At 40.2% G+C, this 24,078-nt stretch overlaps 1 protein-coding gene across 3 annotated transcripts in view; it reads left to right on the plus strand.

The window, feature by feature from the left end:
* The window catches only part of LOC114664411 (NACHT, LRR and PYD domains-containing protein 3-like), a 43,083-nt gene that overhangs the window by 6,218 nt on the left and 12,787 nt on the right, over positions 1-24,078 (plus strand). For all 3 annotated transcript variants that reach the window (XM_028818496.2, XM_028818511.2, XM_028818504.2), the window contains 5 exons: positions 1,290-1,382; positions 6,373-6,539; positions 15,549-15,723; positions 19,248-19,313; positions 19,403-21,116. In XM_028818496.2, coding sequence (XP_028674329.1) covers positions 1,290-1,382; positions 6,373-6,539; positions 15,549-15,723; positions 19,248-19,313; positions 19,403-21,116 — 2,215 coding nt within the window. The remainder of the gene's footprint in view (positions 1-1,289; positions 1,383-6,372; positions 6,540-15,548; positions 15,724-19,247; positions 19,314-19,402; positions 21,117-24,078) is intronic.

Consider the following 24,078-nt stretch of genomic DNA (forward strand, 5'->3'; position numbering starts at 1 on the left):
AACACCACTCGGGTTCAGATCGGGGGGGCCATTCCTCCCAATCACGCCCTTCCAGGTCTCACTGTCATTGCCCACGTGAGCATTGAAGTCTCCCAGCAGAACGAGGGAGTCCCCAGAAGGTATGCCCTCTAGCACCCCCCTCCAGGGACTCCAAAAAGGGTGGGTACTCCAAACTGCTGTTCGGTGCATAGCACAAACAACAGTTAGGACCCGTCCCCCCACCCGAAGGCGAAGGGAGGCTACCCTCTCGTCTACTGGGGTAAACCCCAATGTACAGGCTCCAAGTCGGGGGGCAATAAGTATACCCACACCCGCTCGGCGCCTCTCACCGGGGGCAACTCCAGAGTGGTAGAGAGTCCAGCCCCTCTCAAGGAGATTGGTTCCAGAGTCCAAGCTGTGTGTCGAGGTGAGTCCGACTATATCTAGCCGGAACCTCTCAACCTCGCACACTAGCTCAGGCTCCTTCACCTTCAGAGAGGTGACATTCCACGTCCCAAGAGCCAGCTTCTGTAGCCGAGGATCGGACCGCCAAGGTCCCCGCCTTTGGCCACCACCCAACTCACACTGCACCCGACCTCCTTGGCCCCTCCCATAGGTGGTGAGCCCATGGGAAGGGGGACCCATGTTGCCTCTTCGGGCTGTGCCCGGCCGAGCCCCATGGGTGCAGGCCTGGCCACCAGGCGCTCGCCATCGAGCCCCACCTCCAGGCCTGGCTCCAGAGTGGGGCCCCGGTGACCCGCATCCGGGCAAGGGAAAACGCCGTCCAAAATTGTTTTTCATCATAGGAGGTTTGTTTAACCGCTCTTTGTCTCATCCCTCACCTAGGACCAGTTTGCCTTGGGTGGCGCTACCAGGGGCATAAAGCCCCGGACAACAGAGCTCCTAGGATCATTGGGACACGCAAACCCCTCCACCACGATAAGGTGGCGGTTAAAGGAGGGGACTGTGTATTATGGGTTGTTATATTCCAGATTCTCTGACACAGTTTCATCCCCAAAGTTTGGCTGCAGTCTGTATGAAAGCAGACAGGACTAATATAACTTAGGTTTGTACTGAGGCCTTGTCAACACATTTTCTTCGGTTTCCTTCTTCACCTCAGGTTTCTTAAGACAAGATGGCAGCAGGTTTTTACAACACAGCTTCCTGTCTGTTTTTCATTTCTTTAAAGTTTAACTTTATTTTTAATGCAACCAGATATGTTGATGACTCTTTATTATGTACAACCAGAGAACAGAGGTCTACTTTTAAATTGTCACTTATACTTTACATCAATCTATTGTAATATGCAGGTCTACAAACTCAACCTGCGGCTTTCGTGACTGAAGACGCAGTTCTGAAACTGCAAAATCAAGCGTGCAGTCTGAACTCACAAAAAAGCAAAGGTATGTAAATTCCATAAAGGGAGAGTGGGAACCACATACACCCCTGGCCCAAAAAAACAAAACAGAGTTTCTTGTAATAATAATGTTTATTGATTCAAAAAAATCTTTTTAAAAAGCACAGAGTGATTTAATGAGATTTAAAAAAATACTAAATGTTACTTTCAAGACACACTTTGAATATAAACAAAACAAAAAATCCATAATGACAAAAACAAATTCATTACCAAAAAACCAGGACAGAAAATCCAAAATCCAAAACAATCAAAACCATAAGTTGCAACAATCTAGAAAAGAGAGCTGAACAACACATGGAATTGTTTAGTCCCTGGCTTATGTAAAGTTTCCTTTAATGTTATATTTTGTTGTCTTTTAAATATTTTGTTATTGATTTTGTCTTTTTTGTGTTTATTTCATATTTTTGAATTAATATTAGATCTATTTATTATTCTGCAATTCTCTATTATGTTAGTATTAGATGTTGCAGCATTAAGTACCCACTCTGCTTCCTTAAACTGGGGGCTAAGGAGGCGGGTCCACCCCTCAGCTGCATGATCAGGTGTACAAAAGGAGAAGCTTTGCATTGCAATTTTGATTCATACATTGGTTTTTGCAATCTTTGCTATTCTTTATGGATGTTCAGTATATTGACTGTTGCTTTCTTTCAAGGTTTTGTTTGCCTTTATGGCAAAACCTACTTCACTCCCTTTTTCATGCTTGGCTTTGTTTACCTTTAAAATAAATAATTTATTTATGCAGGGACTTTTTCTATGGGCTCAAGTTTTGACAAGCTTCCTCTCTTAATTTTTTATGAGTATTTTAAAGCTTGTGCCCCATAATTAGGCCTCTGTAGGCCAAAGCCTGCCTATTGAATTTTGGGTTGAGTTGTCTGTCATGAAACCTACCTTGGGGAGCCAGACTTTGATGAAGGGGTGGTTAGAGTAGTGGGCTTTCATGGACTGCACTCATTTTTGTACTTTGTTGTGGGTGGAAATCATAAGAGCAGGAGTTAATACCTCAGCACTGTCTTGAAGCATCTCTTACCATTAATTACAACAAGGGCCAAAGCTGGAGTGTCAGGTGGCTCCACTCCATTTTGCTTTGATACATAAAGAACATGTTAATGAATGGGATAAATGAAAAACAAAATTAAAATGCTTAACAAACATTAATTAAAGTAATTAAAAAAACAAAAACAGTAAAAAATCAAATTACAGGATTTGATAAAAAGCATTAACATGGTAAAAAACACAGATAAGGAGAATAACCATGAGGGACAGAAGCCTATTCAAACCATAAAATTAACAACTTCTTGCAGGCATGGTGAGAGAACCTTGATTTCATCCAAGCCCCCAAGGCAATTTATTGGCTTCAGCTGGAGCAGGCCCAAAAATGTGAAGTTAGCAAAACCACTATAAAGATTTCAAAATCTATAATGAAAGCCCCACAAAGAGAAGGTTGACTGTCAACCTTTGCTTTATAGAATAGAATAGAATAGAATTGGCTAGGATTGGCTCCAGCAGACCCCCGTGACCCTGTGTTTGGATTCAGCGGGTTGGAAACTGGATGGAAGGATAGATAATAAGCAAAAAGATCAAAAGGAGGAACAAAGTAGTTGCCTAAAGACAATCATAAGCAAACAAAGTCACAATATGAACTCCAAATTCCAGAATTCTTAAAACAAAAGCCAGAGATCGATAATGAGAAAATTCAACTATAAAACTATGATACTTACAAAACAGTAAACAACAATGGTTCCCACTCCCAGGCCTTTGCACTTAATTTAAAGAGCCTGAGGGAGAACCCTGAAGTGGTGACATCAGGGTGGTCCTGCTTCACCCACAAAGAACATGGAACATCAGTACATTTAAAAAGAAGATAATTACAACATCAAATATTAAGCAAACAGAAAAAACAAAGACAAAATACAGAGAACCCTTGACTTATGAACTCAATTTGTTCGTGAGGGCTGGTTGTAACTCAAGTTGGTTGTAAGTCAAGACTATTTTTGCCATATGAAATAATGGAAATACCCATAATGCATTCCGAACCTCCCACAGCAACACTTACTTAACCTTTTCATAATAAAAAAGGGTTGTATAATGTGCATAATTTACCAAAAACACCAATAATTTTTCTAATGTACTAACCAAAAAGTTATAAAAAGTTCCTAGCCTACCAGAAACAACAATTTTATACTGTACTCACCATTTAAGTTGACATATTTGGCTTGCAGGAAGGGAGGAGGAGGAGAATGAAATGGTAGGTGGTTATTGTTTGGAAGGAGAGCTCCACTCTCATATTTCCACACAATTTCCTTCTTCATTTTGATTGTGATCACTTTCTTTACCTTCATTACCTTCTCTTCCTTCCTTAGCTTCTTTTCTAGCTTTTTTGGGGCCATTTTTATACTAATTATCGAAATATATTATACTAGTCATTTAGCCCGTTACAATAACGGGCGCTAGAACAGTAGTGCATAAACATTAGTAGGAACAGTCTGTATTAAATGGCAAGGGACTTTGCCCTCATTCTTTTTGTTGGTCGTATCTTTCTTTCTTTCAGCCTTTCTTTTGTTGATGTTTACTTGCTGAGCTGACCGTTCTTCATGGGCTGCCGCCGTGTATTGTGTGTCTTTAATTTTCTGTGACAGTAATACTGTCTTGTACGTTCGCTGGCTTGTATGTCCGTAATATACCTTTAATTTTCTCTGGCGGTAATACAGGCGTGCGCGTCGGTAATATGCCTTTAATCTCCTCTGACAGTAGTACTGGCTGGTATGTGGCTGTAATATGCGTCACTGTATTGTGTACCTTTAATTTCCTGTCGCAGTAATACTGATTTGTATTTCCGTAAAACGCCTCTAACTTTCTCTGACAGTAATATCGCGCATTGCACCGTGCCCCGCGCATGCGCACTTCACCAGATGCCCCACGCATGCGCACTTCACCAGAAGACACACACACACACGGACACCTGGACACACAAAGGGATTTTATTAAAGAGGATAAATCACTGCACTGACCAAAATTATGTCCTCAATCACATGTATCTGGGCTCCAACTGATGCTTACGAACGCTCTCGGCTGTTTGTTTACAATCGCACAAGCAGATACACATAACTCAAGATGTTGGTCATAATTCAAAACAAAAATTTTGGTCGTAAACCAAGTTGTTCGCATGTCAGGCCGGTCGTATATCGAGGGTCGACTGTAGCTCAATATTAACAAAAACAACAGTAAAATTTAGAATATGCATAATTTCAATGCACTACATAGCAGTATATGTCTGTTGCAATTTAAAGAAACTGCTGTGCCAATAGAATATGTAGATCAACTTCTAATGGATTAATTTCTGGCTTTACAACAATGTGCAAGTCTTCCTTTGGATGTGACTCCTAATGCAATGTGAGCTCAGAATGTTAGCCATTACTAGTCATTTTTGTTTACTTTGACATAGTAAACATGTCTGTTTTTATGTTAGTCATTTACCTTAGGTCTTGAAAACTTCAAAAGGAAAATCAAGCTAATGATCTACAAGGCTGTTTGTACAACAGCTCTTCTATACAGTTGCAACTCATGAGTTACCTACAACTAGCACCAGGAACTTCCCACAAGATTCCATCACTGATGCATACTCAATCATCCAAATTTAGGAAAACACTATTTGTACTAACACGATGATCTTGAAGAGCCTGTTCGACCGGATGGATGGCTGCATCCTGTCAACGTTAAATTCATGGAGCCAGTTTCAAGATAGGAAGGATATCTTTATTTGACACACATGCAAAGTCATTCAGTACATGGAAGGAGATGACTGAATTACAGCTGTTCATTTCACTTCTTAAATGCACATTAGCTTCTTTTTCTCATGTCCTTGCAAGTTACTAATAAACGAACCCTCGGAGTCAAAATTCTGCTATACTAGATTGCAATGGGTCTCTTATCAATATAACACTTTGCAGAGAAGTAGAAGTGGGACTGGATCATAAATTGAGATGCTTTAATTAAAATGCTTTCTAAGAGTGCTAGGCGCAAAAACTAACAGTTAAGAAGAATATAAGTCATTCAGTATAATCAATCTATAATTAAATAGTGAAAATCATACATAACAGTAAACATCAACTCAATTCAAAGCCAAACTCCAGTCTCCCAAGACAAATGCTCTGGTCTGTCTTACAAAAGGACAAGTAAAGGTCTCTTGCTGAGAGACCCTAACAAAGCAATGTCTCCTCCATGCTTCACATGGTTCCTCAAGTGGCAGTTCACTCAGTTCACTTTGAGACCGTCTACCTCTCTGATGAGGTACACAAATGGAGGGAGAGGGAAGAGAGTCCACATTTACAGAGACCTTTACCTGTTGGAACTTCATGGCCCCATTGCCCAAGTTCTGTAGTTCAAAAATTGGACTTCTCAACCATAAGAAAAAAACTTTGATGTGCATCATTTTCATTTGGGGTGACCATCGACGGAGGTCATTTTGTGATACTTAATCACATCTTTAAGATATCAAACATGACTGTCATATGATTTTCCTTCACACTTTGAAAACCTTTTGTTAAATTTTATTATTTATCATTAGTCACATGCGGGTGGCACGGTGGCGCAGTGGGTAGCACTGCTGCCTCGCAGTTGGGAGATCTGGGGACCTGGGTTCAATTCCCGGGTCCTCCCTGCGTGGAGTTTGCATGTTCTCCCCGTGTCTGCGTGGGTTTCCTCCGGGCGCTCCGGTTTCCTCCCACAGTCCAAAGACATGCAGGTTAGGTGGATTGGCGATTCTAAATTGGCCCTAGTGTGTGCTTGGTGTATGGGTGTGTTTGTGTGTGTCCTGCGTTGGGTTGGCACCCTGCCCAGGATTGTTTCCTGCCTTGTGCCCTGTGTTGGCTGGGATTGGCTCCAGCAGACCCCCGTGACCCTGTGTTCGGATTCAGCGGGTTGGAAAATGGATGGATGGATGGATTAGTCACATGCTGTCCTTTCCTCCATTGCTGCAGGTTTGAAAGAGAAGTTTTCAGAAGTTTTAACAACATTACCTCATGAAGATCTCCTCAAAATCACTCTTTTCTACAAGGCCCAGCTTGTGTATGTGATTGAATACGACACTGACGCCATTCTGCAGAACCTGGTCACCAAACACATCTTCAGCCACAATGAAGCAAAGGTGGGCATGGCTCTGTCTGACTTTTGGAAATTGGTTTGTAGGTCACTTCTAGTACAAGCCAGCTACAAAATGGCTCCTCTAGAGATCAGACAATCAGGCGATGGAACTCAGGTTTGAAAAATCAAAGTTTGCACAAACAGCTGAACAGACATCTAAAGCTGCCATAGAGAAAAACTCATCTACAGCCAATCAGGTTTCATCAGTGAAAAGGTAAATCAAACACAAACCTGTAATACTGTGATAAAATTTGAAAGACAGAGAAATGCATTCTCTGAATAATCGGAAGCTATTCAACTGATTCAGCAGATTCACAGACTGGTGTAAGTATTAAGACTGTGAATACCTGATAACAGGCAAAATGAAATGTAAAGCTATTTAAAGAAAAATGATCAGGAGATCCAACATCTACGGTACATGCTAATTAGGAGCAGATGCTCCTACTGTAGCTCTTTCCTGGTTCTTTTCAGCTCACCGTAACAGTCATGGAGTGTGATAAAGCAGTAGGTGGAATACATCGTAATGCAGGTCAGAATTTTTTGTGTCTCTTTATTGCACTTTGAAGGTAGACTAAGAAAGCCAACATGGAGAGTTCCCCATATATGTTGGGTTTAAACAGAAGGAGTGGAAAAACATACAGCTGCGGTCAGATAGCAATAGCAAATTAGTGTAAGTGTGTGACCTGGAGAGATGAGAAAAGAGGTGGGAGTCATTAGAGCGGTCAAATAATTTTGACAAGAAAAGTCCATTCAGCCCAACAAGCTCACCAATTCTGTTCACCTAATTTCTGCAAAATAACATCAAGTGGAGATTCACAGGTCCTTGAAGTTCTCCAGTCTACCACACTACTTGGTTATTTATTCTGTATGTCTCTGGTACTTTGTATGAAAGAAAATGCTCTAATGTTTGTGAAAAACTCTCCCTTAACAAGTTTTTATCAAAAGTCCTCATGTTCTTGCTGAAGAATTAATTCTAAAAATAATGCCCAGAATCCACTATGCTAATTCCTTTCATGATTTAAACACTTCAGTCATATCACCTATTAATCTTAATTTGCTTAAACTAAAAGGGACAGCTCCTTCAATCTCTTCTCATAATCCATATCTCTCAGTCCCAGAATCGACCTATTCATTCTTCTGTGGTCTTCCTCTAGTGCTGCTACGTCTTTTTTGTAATAAGGTTGATGTAAATTGCACGAAGTACTCCTGGTCAGACCGCACATAGCTTAAGTATATCTACCCTTGGCCTGTACCATATATATATATATATATATATATAAATATACCTTGGACCCTTGGTAGATGAGTAGACTGGGAGAGAGGCAATACCTTCCCTGGGACATGAGGGGGCGCTTGGACGATTCTGGAGCCATTGACTGCACCGCTTCTGCCACACCTGGAAGTGTTGCCGGAAGGGAATCCCGGTGCACCTGGAGTGGTTCCAGGTGTCCATGCATCACTTCCGCCAAACCAGGAAGTGCTGAAGGAAGATCGTTAGGGAGCACATCTGGGAACAATAGAAAAGCATCACTCCATTCGGGGAGCCAGAGTCGGGAGGAGGGAGATGAAGCTTGCTGAGGAGGAGTGAAGTAGAACGAAAAGAGAGAAAGAATAGAGGAAAAGAGTATTGTGCCATGATTGTGCTTAATGGGACTGTGTTGTGGCTTGTGGGAATGGAGACAACGTTGCCCACAAGTGAAGAAACGAAATAAAAAGCTTGTGCTTTTATCAGTGTGCCTCTATGTCGGGATGAGTGGCTGCTACACCCTCTAGAGTTGTCACTATATATATATATATATATATATATATATACAGTGGTGTGAAAAACTATTTGCCCCCTTCCTGATTTCTTATTCTTTTGCATGTTTGTCACACAAAATGTTTCTGATCATCAAACACATTTAACCATTAGTCAAATATAACACAAGTAAACACAAAATGCAGTTTGTAAATGGTGGTTTTTATTATTTAGGGAGAAAAAAAAATCCAAACCTACATGGCCCTGTGTGAAAAAAGTAATTGCCCCCCTGAACCTAATAACTGGTTGGGCCACCCTTAGCAGCAATAACTGCAATCAAGCGTTTGCGATAACTTGCAATGAGTCTATTACAGCGCTCTGGAGGAATTTTGGCCCACTCATCTTTGCAAAATTGTTGTAATTCAGCTTTATTTGAGGGTTTTCTAGCATGAACCGCCTTTTTAAGGTCATGCCATAGCATCTCAATTGGATTCAGGTCAGGACTTTGACTAGGCCACTCCAAAGTCTTCATTTTGTTTTTCTTCAGCCATTCAGAGGTGGATTTGCTGGTGTGTTTTGGGTCATTGTCCTGTTGCAGCACCCAAGATCGCTTCAGCTTGAGTTGACGAACAGATGGCCGGACATTCTCCTTCAGGATTTTTTTGGTAGACAGTAGAATTCATGGTTCCATCTATCACAGCAAGCCTTCCAGGTCCTGAAGCAGCAAAACAACCCCAGACCATCACACTACCACCACCATATTTTACTGTTGGTATGATGTTCTTTTTCTGAAATGCTGTGTTCCTTTTACGCCAGATGTAACGGGCCATTTGCCTTCCAAAAAGTTCAACTTTTGTCTCATCAGTCCACAAGGTATTTTCCCAAAAGTCTTGGCAATCATTGAGATGTTTCTTGGCAAAAATGAGACGAGCCCTAATGTTCTTTTTGCTTAACAGTGGTTTGCGTCTTGGAAATCTGCCATGCAGGCCGTTTTTGCCCAGTCTCTTTCTTATGGTGGAGTCGTGAACACTGACCTTAATTGAGGCAAGTGAGGCCTGCAGTTCTTTAGACGTTGTCCTGGGGGTCTTTTGTGACCTCTCGGATGAGTCGTCTCTGCGCTCTTGGGGTAATTTTGGTCGGCCGGCCACTCCTGGGAAGGTTCACCACTGTTCCATGTTTTTGCCATTTGTGGATAATGGCTCTCACTGTGGTTCGCTGGAGTCCCAAAGCTTTAGAAATGGCTTTATAACCTTTACCAGACTGATAGATCTCAATTACTTCTGTTCTCATTTGTTCCTGAATTTCTTTGGATCTTGGCATGATGTCTAGCTTTTGAGGTGCTTTTGGTCTACTTCTCTGTGTCAGGCAGCTCCTATTTAAGTGATTTCTTGATTGAAACAGGTGTGACAGTAATCAGGCCTGGGGGTGGCTACGGAAATTGAACTCAGGTGTGATACACCACAGTTAGGTTATTTTTTAACAAGGGGGCAATTACTTTTTCACACAGGGCCATGTAGGTTTGGATTTTTTTTCTCCCTAAATAATAAAAACCATCATTTAAAAACTGCATTTTGTGTTTACTTGTGTTATATTTGACTAATGGTTAAATGTGTTTGATGATCAGAAACATTTTGTGTGACAAACATGCAAAAGAATAAGAAATCAGGAAGGGGGCAAATAGTTTTTCACACCACTGTATATACTGTGTATATATACTGTATGTATATATATATATATATATATATATATATTTAGTCTAGAAGACGTGAAATGTCCATTGCAGTTGCTGGGTACTTTCTACTCTGAAACCTCCCACTGTGTGTTAAAGTGTAATATTTTTATTTCCTGTGTGCAAAACTTATTTAACACATTGACTGCTGGACCATTTATTACCAGGACCCTGCATTATAGGCCTATGCCTATATGATAAATAATGAACTCTACTAATATTCATTAATTTTTAAAAATTTTTTTTAGAAAGCAACAGTTTTAATATCATTAGTAACTCTGTCAAAAATATAAACTGTTAATTACTTTATTTTCACCAGCAACCTGACTAAAAGTCTTCAAATGAATTAAGAGTCCTAGAAGAATGGCTCCACGCAGAGAGCAGGCTTAGAAACACATGTGCCACAAATAAAACAGGTTTCTTTGCACTTTCCGCACTCGTTGTACACAACACATTTGATAGTTGGTGACAGTTTGTGCTCAGTGGTTGGCAGAATGTCCATGTATTGCAGTCCTGACAGTTGTGACAAGTCCTGCATCAGTGCCAGCATCAACTTTCTGCATCAGTGCCAGAGCCTACAGGTTCCACATCATCAAATTACCAATATCTCGATCACCTAATTCTGAAAAAGTTCCTCTCACAATAGATCTTTGTTCCTGGTGTTTAAGCCAATTTTGTAACCATTTACTGTACACACCATTCCTTGAATTCCCACTTCTTTAAGTTTGATCACAAGTCTCTGATATGGGACGGTGACAGGTCAGCCATGTCACAGGAATAATGGATTTGCAGTGTATTTTTATCAAGTTGAACTGTTTATAGAATACTAATCACTTTATAAATACTGTAGTTAGAGAGCACTTACCCATAGAAATGGAGTCAGTGTGTTGAGTCAAGTTCCATTGTAAGCAGCTCTGTTGTGGAATGAGGATGCACATGGTGGAGGTTAGCCCAGATCATCCATGGGACTTGGAGAACTACAAGCACCTGCATGTCTTTGCGTTAAAAAAGGACTGTCATCCCAGTGGTTGTCCGCCACTATGAGGGAGACAGTGTGAATGGCTTCCCAGCACTAGTATTGTGCATTATACACAATGAAAACCCACATTTTAAAATGGTATGAGAGCAGCATTTCTGAATATTCAGTACAGGAAGTAATCGTCAGCTTTCCTTTCAATTCTCCGCTCCATTCCTTCCGTCAGCATTTGCCGTTGTAGTTATGGGAAAACATCCATTTCATAAACTTCATAAAACGATGATCAGTTACAATGTGATTGAGACTTCACGGGGGGTACTCCCCCCATTGCTTCGACAAGATCAGGACTTCAAGGGTTCAAGAAGGAAGCAGTGTGGTGCGATGGCGTGACATCCCAGAGAAGCGAGTAGTTGGGTGGGGCATCAGGTAGGCTGGAGTAAGACGAGGGTTTGGAGTTAGCTGTGATTTGCTTTCAAACTATTTTGGTACCAGAAGTGAAGACCTAAAGTTGGTATCAATACCAAAGTCACAGTTTTAGCAGTGATCCAGCACTGCCTGACAAACTTTGAGAAAGGGTTCAAAATTAGCTAAGAAAGCCACTAGTAGCTGTGGACTCGGAGAGAGGAACCTTGTTTTTGTGCCATTGCTGATTTGACTGTGTTTGGAATAAATGCATGACACTAATCTTTAATAATTGTTTAATTGGCACTTGCTACAATAAAGGACAGCAATCATTTCTGCACCTGAAATCTTGTTTGCGTCTCTCCCTCACTATTGGTTTCCAGTCAGTCACGAACTACAAGATACACAAGATTAAATCCATGTAGGGGTTCAAAAACACAGCGTAGCACAGGTAGCTTATGAAAAGCTGTCTGACAATCGAGATAAATAATATTGTATGCAATGCTCTGATCACATGGTTTTACTGTCTTCTCATAGAGTTCCAACACACAGTATTTGTGAAAATACAAACTCCCTCCTCTGATCTGACGTTGACTGCTCACTGACACTCCTGTTCTTGCCATGTGCTGTTCGAATATTTCCTTAATAATTCCTTACATTAATTTACCTGCGATGCATGCAAAACTTTCTGGCCTGTAGTTTCTTAGATCTGCCTAATCATCCTCTTCATATAATTGGAAAATATTTAGCAGCCCCCAAGTCCTTAAAACTTTCCTCACCAAAAATATGTGTGTGCTGACTAACCTCTTTAAGCGCTCTAGGATATCTGGCCCTGGTGATTTGTAAGATTTCAGCCTATTTAATCCAAGCAGCTCTTCTCCCTCTACAATTTCCAAATCACTAAGTATCTCCTTGATAGACTCTGCTATTTCTGGGAGGTTTTTGAGTTTTTCAACACAACCTCAGAAAAATGCAAGTTTGGGGGATTTATTATTTTATTATCTATTTATTAGTTTGCCCTTAATTTTCTTGACATACTTCACCTCCTTCTTGACCATCAATTTTTTTACCAAAATATTGAAAGAAATCTCTTCATGTCATCCTTCACCATTCCCATAATATTTCTCTCCAACTGCCTTTTAGATTTTCTAATACCCTTTTTAACTGTTGATCTAACGATAGGACTTGCTGAGAGGGTCAGGCAGCAAAAAAATAAGTGCACCATAGTGGTTCTTACTTGGAAGAAAGGTGAGGCTTATCATCCTTCAAATTGGACTATGTGTGTGGGCAGGACACTGATTGTGAAGAAGGGACCTGAAAGGTGAAGAATGGAGATATGAATAGAAGCCATGTCACTCCATGTTACCTGAAATAATTCATTTTTGATGTTTGTTTTTTGTTAGAATGCTTCTTTCAGAAGTTGTTAGTTTTTTAGGCTATTCTGCTTGATTATTTTGTTTTAGCTGTTGCTTGGCATTGCTTTGGGTAAAGTCAGGGGTTATACTGTATGTGTCATTAGGGGTCAAAGTGTATACAGCTGGGGGTACTCGCTCCCTGGTTGGAATAAGTTCTTTTGAAATTGCGGCATGCTACATCACTGAAACTATATAGATACAGTCATATGAAAAAGTCTGGGAACCCCTCTTAATTCTTTGGATTTTTGTTTATCATTGGCTGAGCTTTCAAAGTAGCAACTTCCCTTTAATATATGACATGCCTTATGGAAACAGTAGTATTTCAGCAGTGACATTAAGTTTATTGGATTAACATAAAATATGCAATATACATCATAACAAAATTAGAGAGGTGCAAAAATTTGGGCACCCCAACAGAGATATTACATCAATTCTTAGTTGAGTCTCCTTTTGCAAATATAACAGCCACTAGACGCCTCCTATAGCCTTTGATTCTGGATGGAGGTATTTCTGACCATTCTTCCATACAAAATCTCTCCAGTTCAGTTAAATTTGATGGCTGCTGAGCATGGACAGCCTGCTTCAAATCATCCCATAGATTTTCGATGATATTCAAGTCAGGGGACTGTGATGGCCATTGCAGAACATTGTACTTCTCCCTCTGCATGAATGCCTTTGTAGATTTCGAAATGCGTTTCGGGTCATTGTCTTGTTGGAATATCCAACTCCTGCGGAACTTCAACTTTGTGACTGATGCTTGAACATTATCCTGAAGAATTTGTTGATACTGGGTTGAATTCATCCGACCCTCGACTTTAACAAGGGTTCCAGTCCCTGAACTAGCCACACAGCCCCACAGCATTATGGAACCTCCACCAAATTTGACAGTTGGTAGCAGGTGTTTTTCTTGGAATGTGGTGATCTTCCGCCATGCAAAGCGGTTTTTGTTATGACCAAATAACTCAATTTTTGTCTCATCAGTCCAAAGCACTTTGTTCCAAAATGAATCTGGCTTGTCTAAATGAGCATTTGCATACAACAAGCGACTCTGTTTGTGGCGTGAGTGCAGAAAGGGCTTCTTTCTCATCACTCTGCCATACAGATGTTTTTTGTGCAAATTGTGCTGAATCGTAGAACGACGTACAGATACACCATCTACAGCAAGATGTTCTTGCAGGTCTTTGGAGGTGATCTGTGGGTTGTCTGTAACCATTCTCACAATCCTGCACATATTCCGCTCCTGTATTTTTCTTGGCCTGCCAGACCTGCTGGGTTTAACAGCAACTGTGTCTGTGGCCTTCCATTTCCTGATTACATTCCTTACAGTTGAAACTGACAGTTTAAACCTCTGAGAGCTTTTTGTAGCCTTCCCCTAAACCAGGAGACTGAACAATCTTTGTTTTCAGATCTTTTGAGAGTTGCTTTGAGGATCCCATGCTGTCACTCTTCAGAGGAGAGTCAAAGGGAAGCACAACTTGCAGTTCACCACCTTAAATACCTTTTCTCATGATTGGACACACCTGTCTATGAAGTTCAAGGCTTAACGAGCTAATCCAACTAATTTGGTGTTACAAGTAATCAGTATTGAACAGTTACATGCATTGAAATCAGCAAAATTACAAGGCGACCCACATTTTTGCACAGCCAGTTTTTCACATTTGATTTAATTTTTTATACAACTAAATACTGCTTCACTATAAATCTTAGTTCGGAAAACACCCCAGTACTCAGATGTTCCTAGGAAATGAAAGACATACCACTGTTATCTTTTTTGTTGAATGTAAATTATTATGCAGGCTGAGATGGGTTCCCAAACTTTTTCATATGACTGTATAATATAAAAAACTATATAGATACAGTATAATATAAAAAGGCACTACCTCTCCCTTAGTGATATGGCGGTAAGAAATCACATATTAAAAATAACTTAGCTTTCTTTAATGACGGTTTACTCTGCATAACAGACGAGGAAGCAATGACAAGACCATCACTGAAGTGGTGGCCCGATGTATAGAGTCTGCCATTTTCATCGCTGCGTTGGAAGGATTTTCAGGATTGGATGACATTATCTCCCATCCGTCCGTCTGCTTCAAAGGTGTGTCGGGCAACGTTCCAAGGCTTTATACTCTTTCTCCAGGTGCAGGCCCCCACTTAGGTGAATCATGCAATTCCAAACAAGGCAAAGAAAGGGCACAACTTCATGCTGAGTTTGACATACAGAAATAGTGCACATTGCCCATTTCGCAGTTGTCCTTAACTTGTCTTGTCTTAAAATGCTTTGGCTTGCAGTTCTAAATGCTGGACCCCTGTACTAAATCTGGCTAATCTTTGCATGTGAGTAGAAATAAAAGAAAAGCAGATTTAAAATATTTGCACTGAGCACAATGACTTATTAAACTTATATTCTGATTACATACAAGGGTATAAAGTTCAGTTCCATGCACTTCTTAGACCTCTTCATTTTTCCTCTCAACTTCACTATTTGGTTTATGTATTAGATTGTGATAAAAGATTGGACTAACTTTTTGATTACAATTTTTGATTTAGGTTTAGATTTAGGTTTCATCTCCCAATCCTAAATAAAAAAAAAAATAAATTTCTGCCTTTCTCTGAAGGTAAATACAAAGAAATAAGGAAAAGGATCAGAGATGTGAGTGCATGAAATGACCACTGTCTCCTGCCAAGGATCGTTAAACCAGACACCCCAACTATTATCCTTCCAAGTAAACCTCTGCCCCGTGTCTGTTTTTCAGAGGTTTAAAGCCAAAGAAAAGTCTGAAGGGGCTGCAGGTGTAGAGTCTTTCATCGGTGATATGATGAAGAAGGACAGAGAGGTTCTGGTCAGTCTATGGGTGACACTAGCAGAAGAGCTTGCAAGATTTCCATCCCAGACCTTGACAAGAATGCTGGAAGAGCTGGCAGAGGGAGGTGAGTGAATAAAATTGTATTACTTACTATGAACATGTATGTAAAGATTTAACTGTAAATGTTAGGTAAGTAAAGAAAGTACAATTTAGGAAAGTATTATGAGGAAAATCAAGCCTGTAATGAAAAGCAGAAAGCAGCAAAACCTATGTGGGTCAATTTGCACTGCAGATTTTACAGAAGCTCCAGATCTCCTTCCATGTCTTTTACTCCTTTGTTTCAAACTCATTTTACTTGCATAACATGTTTCAGAGGTCTCCAACTATTATTACACCAGTGACCTGCTAGAAAGTTCTACCCAGCTGTTAAATTTAATAGCTATTTGACAGCGATTTTTTTGCATTACATTGTACTTTTTTATCATAATTTTCTTTTTTGTTTTGTTTGCTGCCATTCTTTTATTTTATACAGCCACAGTATGTCATGGTCACATGTTTTTTTTGGTCTTGACCATTTTGGGATGTGATGAAAGCTGACAAAGGTTCTTAGGTAGAATGCCTAATAGGGGCTAGGTGGTCTGGTGGCCTTTGAACCCCTGCAGATTTTGTTTTTTTTTTCTCCAGCCCTCTGTATTTTTTGTTTGTTTTTTCTGTCCATTGGACTTTACTTTATTCTTTGTTATTTAGTATTGCCTAATGTTATTTTTATTTTTTATAATTTTTTTCTTCATCTTGTAAAGCACTTTGAACTACACCATTTGTACGAAAATATGCTATAGAAATAAACTTTGTTGTTGACATGGAAACATAGTCAGGTTGTCCGCTCTTTGGATATTTTTGGATAAACCAGATTCGTCAAACTGCTTTAATATTTTTGAAGCAACTTTTCCATTTATGATTAGGCTGTTCTTCTTCATTTTTCTTCATGATTTGAGGATTTCCGTTATTAAAGCCTATTCTCTTTTCAAATTTCTTTTCAGTACTTTATTTTATTTATTTATTTTAAACTTTTTCAAAGTTTATTTAGAAGCTAATTAACCAGGCAGGCATTCACACTGACGGTGATAGACTTATGGATTAATGCAAGTTCTTGTGCTCTTCAGTTTTTGTAGGGCAGTGAGAGGATCTGTTACAGTTTTAAACTATGTGTTGTGATTGGGCCAAAGGACAATACAGTCGGTGTCAGAGGATAACTAGGAAAAATTAATTTAAGAGATGAGAGAATATGAAAAATGGCTGGGGATAACAACTGGGAAGTTGGAGATGAACCTAAATAACAAAACCAGAGACAAGAAGCAAAGGTAAAATGGAAAGCAAGGGTCCTAAACCTAAATCTCCTTGGAAGCATCTTTAAGTTCCCCTTAGTTCTAGTTACGAAAGCTGTTAGTGAGAGTTCTTTGGTCCAATAGGCAGGTACGGGTTTTGCCATGCCAGTATCTTAAATGGGAATAACACAATGAACTCAAATGTCAGAGCAACATCTGAACATTTGATTAGCAACAGAGATCATAGCTACAAGCAACATGGCTGTTGCCACAAAAGAAAACTTTACAAAATGCCAGTAATCATGAAAGAAACTCATCCACCATGGCACCACTGTGACATTTGTCCAAAGAAGTTCAATATTAGTGAAAAATAATAAATCTTGTGTGTACAATTCAATAAAGTTTTTAAAAGATACATTACATACTGTATATCATTAAACACATAATAAGGGGCATGAATCCAAAGGCTTCAGTCCATATTAAGGTGTAGTACATTCACTGTGTGCAGTTGTGATCACACTGGAGCTTTGCCTCATCAGCATGTTTTTGGGCAATGTCAGTCCTTCATCAAGGATCTAAGGGGCTTCAAAATCTTGGAATACCAGGCCATAATAGATGGACTAGGCGAATAGGCATAAGGCAAGTAGCTCATTCCCCCACATGACAAATAGCAGGGTTCCTCAGAGCTGAATCTGATTAGGGTTAGATGTATGGTGGGCTCTCACACCTCCTCGGTCATCAGCTTCAGCAGCGGCTCTCCTCAGGGCTGACTTCCGCTTCCTGGGAGTCAACATCATGGAAGACCTGTCCTGGGGTGTGAACACAGCTGAGCTGGCGAAGAAGGCTCAGCAGAGACTTTATTTCTTGAGAGTCCTCAGGAGAAATAACATTCCCCAAAAACTGCTGGTGTCCTTCTATCGCTGCTCTATCGAGAGTATCCTGTGCTACTGCCTCTGCGTGTGGTTTTCCAGCTGCACAACAGCACAGAGGAAAACACTTCAGTGGATCGTAAAGACTGTCCAGCAGATCATTGGCTGTTCTTTACCCTCTCATAACATGTTCCAACTGTTGCCATCAGGCAAAAGATATAGAAGCATCAAAACAAAGACTAATAGACTGAATAACAGTTTCTACCCTGTTGCTATTAGGGCACTGAATGCCACCTAATCACCTCCAATGCAGCAGTGCAATAGATGACATCTTGTGCAATAGTGTTCATGTGCAATAAGGTCTTATGTTGAATGTTGGTGTTCTACCTTATTTCTTCTTATCCTTTCGTATCCTTTTGTAATTATATTTAATAATATTTTGACACCGCAGGGACTGCACCTAATTTCATTGTATTTGTTACAATGACAATAAATATATTCTGATTCTGGTTGATATATGGCCTATAGCATTGAGCGTTTCTTTGTTTGAATATATTCTTAGAGACCAAAGGTAATATTTAGGTCTGAGATATATCTAAGACGTTGTTCAGACCTATAATAAGTAAGTCTCTTGGAGTACTAGGGAAAGCGGACTGTGCATGTGTTACTCATACGGTACTTGTGTGGGTTAAAGTTCTAGGGAATAACATGCATGTGTATTTGTCTTTCATACGGTACTTTTGTGGTTAGGGTCTGTGTGTATGCGTATATCTATGTATGTGTGTGTTAATCTTAAAAGTGCAACAGTAGACCAACCTGTTAATGAACTTGATGAGTACAGTTATCTCTAAAGAAAACAGGTAAAGGGCAAGTAGAGGGAAATACCACAAAAATACACATCTCATCACGTGATTGGCAGCGGAAGTCATCATTATCAATAGTATGGTCACAGCCATCAGGAAATACCAGGAGAGCAACAATCCAAGAGGGTGTCCTGGTGGTGATGTTACCATCATATTAATAAGATCAATAACTCAGAAAGGCCACTAATACATTCCTAAAAAAAAAAAAGATTATAACAGAAGTCATTTATTTAAAAAGAAATAGAGATTATATAGAAGCCTTATTTAAGAACACGCTTTACATGCACACCTTGACACTGCAAGATAAATGAAAGTTCCAGTAAATTGATAATTGAAACCTTTACATATGACTATGAAAGTATTAGTGATTTTCAATTTCGATGCTACCACTCATTCTTACATTCTCAGAAATTTGATCGCTCATATTCAGCTAAAAACTACTGATGCTAAACATAAAGATCAGTGAATAATTAACATATTTGTTAGTCTATTTCAAAAACAGTAGTCCCAAGGTAGGAACCAACTTGGAAAAGAGAATGTCCATAACAGGGCCCTGATTGTCTCTGTCTTTTTGTTTTCTTTTTTTTTCAGGACCGGACCTCTTGAATGACATTCAGTCCAGTCTCGCGTCCCATCACATTAAGACTCATATTAAAGGTACCCCAAATATTCCCCTTTTTTGGTCAATACCTTCTTCCATCCTGAACATGACCCACTTGATTTGCTCTATTACTTTTGACATTTAGATCTCCAGTTGGCGCACAGAAGATTTAAATTTAAATCATCAAGAGCTATGGAGGGTCAGCCTTCTCCTGGATGTCCACAAATCAGAGCTACTACATTTAATACCCAATACACACAATTGATAGTCATTGAAGAGGAGAGAGAATCCCTTACAAAGGCTCAGCAAGACCTTCCAAAAACCTTAGGGACTCATGCAGAGCTGGTAGAAGAGCAGACCAAACAAAAATATAAGCAAATCTGGATTGAGCATCTTTTCAGAAAGAGTCCTGGAGTCAAGTCTTCCCCACACCTTGTTGTAGTCAGTGGAGTGCCTGGAATTGGAAAGTCCACCATGGTACAGAAAATTCTGTTTGACTGGGCCAGAGGTGCAGGGTATCAAAAGTTTGCATTTGTGTTCCTGTTTAAATTCAGAGAGCTGAACCTTCAGGAAAATGAGAAGGAGCCCAAGATCTCACTGACAAAGCTGATTGCGAGGCAGTATAAACATCTTGACGATGTGAGGCTGAAAGAAATCCTGCTGAGGCCCAAGTCTCTCCTCTTTATATTTGATGCGCTGGATGAGTACAAACACAAACTGGACTTCACCCAGAGGAAGCTCTGCTCCAACCTTGAAGACTGCTTCCCCGTTCATGTCCTGATTACCAGTCTGATCAGACGGAAGTTACTGAAGGGCTCTTCCATTTTGATCACGAGCAGACCAGGAGCCCTGGAACCCTTTAATAAGACAAGAGTTGATCGATTTGCGGAGATCCTAGGGTTCTTCACTGAACAAAAGCTGATGTACTTTAAGAAGTTCTTTGGAGAAGTTGACCTGAAAGCTGAGGTGTTTCAATACGTGAAGAAGAATGCCTCCCTCTACACCATGTGCTTCAATCCTTCCTACTGCTGGTTCACCTGTTTGGTGCTGAAGGACCACTTCACTAAATCCAAAGAAGACAGAAAAGCTGCCCCCAAAACTGCCACTGAACTCTTTGTGATGTTCCTTCACAATATCCTCATCAAACATAAAAAAGAAGCCGATGACAAGCGAGGGATTCTGGTGAAACTAGGAAAGATGGCTTATTACGGAGTGGACAATGGGATTCATGAATTTTATCAGAATATGGAGATGTCTGCTTTTGGTCTCCAGTCATTCCTGTCATCTTGTTTCCTTAAAGGAATCCTGCAGAGGCAAAGCACCCTGGACCAGATGGCGTTCAAATTTGTCCACTACAATCTACAGGAGTTCATGGCTGCCTGCTCCGTCTTCCTAGACCCATCAGTTGAAATCCAAGATCTTCTTAAGAAGCTGCAGTCCTGTAAAGATGGCCGGTTTGAAGTTATTACACGATTCCTCATAGGACTGTCCAGGCCTTCAGTAATTAAACCACTACAGGAAGTCCTTGGCGATTTTGAACGTAAGCCAGCAGTGCAAATTATGACATGGGTGAAGCAGAAAGCTGGACAAACTCTCCAAGGTGAAGATAAGAGTGAAGCAGTGAGAGTGTTGCAGTGGCTCTATGAGTACCAGAGTAAAAAAACAGTAAGAGACATAATTGGGAAGAATTTAACTCTGGATATCAGAGGCACCATATTATCTCCTCTAGACTGTGCTGGGCTGAGCTACATTATCAGCTGCTGTGGACAACTTGAAGAGCTTAACCTCTCGGGAGTAAATCTCACCACACGTTGCACCAGAAGACTGACGGAAGGTCTGAGCCGCTCTAGACATGTACGGTGAGTAATAATTTATGTTTATGGAGTTGTGCAGTATTTTGAACAAAAGAAGCCTGTATGAAGGTATTATTTAAATTAAAAGCACTTTAGTTGAACTACTGTTGTAGAGTAATTGTGTCTGGAGGTTTGGGGCTCAGTGATGCCCCCTACAGGCCACAACAGTCATTAAATGGAAAGCATGCAGCCGTCCACTTTGTGAGGATGATTGTAGTTAATGTGCTTGAGTTTCAGTTTTTCCACATATTTACTCCTAATTTTATTTCATGCTGTTTTTTAATTTGTTACTTCATATTATGGTCATATCAATGACATCATAATGCTGCTATTTTGTTGATTTTCACCCCCATTTCATGCTTGATTTTCATGGCCACAGCCATGTTGTGTACAATTGGTACTTTTTTCTTACCACATGGTCACCGGTATTGTGACATCATGGCATCAGTATTTAAGATGGTAACACAGTACTCTCGGCAGCCAGGTTAATGGATAATTTATGATTAAAAAAATATTTTTGTTCCCCCCTTTTTACATTTTATTGTAATCAATTCACATTTTCAATGTCAGTTTGAATGTAATAATAAAGAGCTACTAGTTAGTTTATTCTGTTGATTATCCATGTCCATGTAGAGACTAAGGGAGTAAGCCTGACCAATAGTACAGCATTTGGGCTTCTACCAGGACTGTAAACTTTATAAACTGGCATTTTATTTGATTTATCCATCCATCCATCCAGTTTCCAACCCGCTGAAGCCGAACACAGGGTCACAGGTGTCTGCTAGAGCCAATCCCAGCCAACACAGGGCACAAGGCAGGAACCAATCCCGGGCAGGGTGCCAACCCACCGCAGGACACACACAAACACACCCACACACCAAACACACACTAGGGCCAATTTAGAATCGCCAATCCACCTAACCTGCATGTCTTTGGACTGTGGGAGGAAACCGGAGTGCCCGGAGGAAACCCACACAGACATGGGGAGAACATGCAAACTCCACGCAGGGAGGACCCAGGAAGTGAACCCGGGTCTCCTAACTGCGAGGCAGCAGTGCTACCGACTGTGCCACTGCGCCGCCCTTATTTGATTTAGCATTAATATATTACTGACTAGTTTAGGTGGCTTAGATTTGCCTTTTTTGTCTAATTGTTTGTTTAGTAAATTCTTTAACAATGCAAATATGTATGATTGGCCAGGGTTTTTTTCCACAGTTCCCCCTTCTCTTTCTGAGTATTTGAATAGTAAAGCATTTTTTGTTGGGTCTCTGCAAGCTGAAAGGCCGCTTCTTGAGTTTGATGTTAGACTGATTTTGTTTCTCTGCCCCACAGTAGACTTAAGGTTGAAATTTTGCATTTATGCATTTTTTAATTTTTTTTAAGCAGGTAATTTATAAAAAAAAATCTAAAATAACAAAATTCAAGAAAAATACAAAATGCTACATGAAAAAAAATGCCAAACGACTAATTCAATAAATTCAAAAACCATGAATCAAAGAATACAAAATGAACATTAAAACATAAGTATTTAGCAAAGGTGCAGAGCCAAAATCGAAAGATCAAACCCCGAAGCACAAAGACGAAAAAAGTAAAAAACTGGGTAGTAACAAAATTATGTCGCCATAGTCCGAAAAACAGATACAAAAAGAAAGCATAAGTACACATGAAAATGCAATGTCTGAAGGAGTCTAAAGTAGCCCTCGGGTGCTACGACGAGCTTGATTTGAGTACCTGGGCCTGTTTAATTATTGATGTCACCCTCCACTGTCCACAACAAATGATTACTTAACAGTGCAACTAGATAGAAACAATGGGGGACATAGTTAAGTTAGCAAAAAGAACAAAAATAGAGAGGATTAACAATTATGAAGTGATTGACTAAAATTAACCTAAAAATAACAAAATACAAGGAAAGTGAAAATCAAACTCTTGGGGTGATTCTGAAGGGTGACACCCACATGAAACCATACCAAGAACAAGTTTGTGGCACTGGTAGTCAGTGAGTATTGCAAGAGTGGTCCATGGCACTGGCGATCTACAGAAATGTGTATGGTGCACTACGATCATGTGGGCGCACAGGTGCCAAGCGTGAGTGTGTCATTAACAGTCAGTGTGGTTCCTGGCATGAAAACTTAAACAGATTGATGATAAAGTTTAGAAAGGACCACCATGAGGTGAATAAAGCTGCATCAGTTTTGCTCTCTTACAACTTGCATTGCATGATGGTCAGAGCCAGGTGTGATTCCTTGGTAAAGTGCTGTCGTGACCCACTCAGGTCATGGTGATTGCACACTGCAAGCCGTAATACCATTAGAAAGAACAACACAGCTTCAGGTCTCAAGGAGTCACCCATTCAGCAATCTGAGAGCTAATTTGGTTTCTTCAGAACATGACAGCAATCTTGAGAAACATCCCAAAGATCTCACTAATTCTTTTTAACGAAAGTAAGGCCCCGAAAAGTCCTCCTGTCTACTTTTTTTAATGTGTCTGTGGTTCTCTGTGTGAAGGAAACCGTTATAACATTTGTGAAAAGTTTGACCAGTTTCTCAGACAGAGAGACACAGCATTTTAAAGAAGAAGGGCAAGAAGATGAGACAAATTTGTTAACTAATTGTCAGACCAATCTGTGAGTAACCAAAAACAAAACCCGAGATTCAACAGCGGATTAGCAATCAAAGTTACACGCAAATTTTTAGATTCTTTTAGCAATCTCAAGTGGATAAGAAGCCAAAGGTCTGACGTTTCTAGGGTTGCACTGATGATGTTGTGGAAGTAACCCCTGAGGAAGACAGGAATAGTTCAATCAATCAGTCTTTATTCAGTCACAGATGACTACATGGATTCATGCTTTGCAAAGCAGAAGAGCAAAGTACCCCTGTTTCAATCGGCTTTTAATATTCATTTTCCTCCCTCCCCCTTACTTATGAAACAGCATCTAAGCATTTCATCTTATATTACGCAAATTGGT

This window comes from Erpetoichthys calabaricus, chromosome 1, assembly GCF_900747795.2.
Source record: "Erpetoichthys calabaricus chromosome 1, fErpCal1.3, whole genome shotgun sequence".
NCBI classification, from domain to species: domain Eukaryota; kingdom Metazoa; phylum Chordata; class Cladistia; order Polypteriformes; family Polypteridae; genus Erpetoichthys; species Erpetoichthys calabaricus.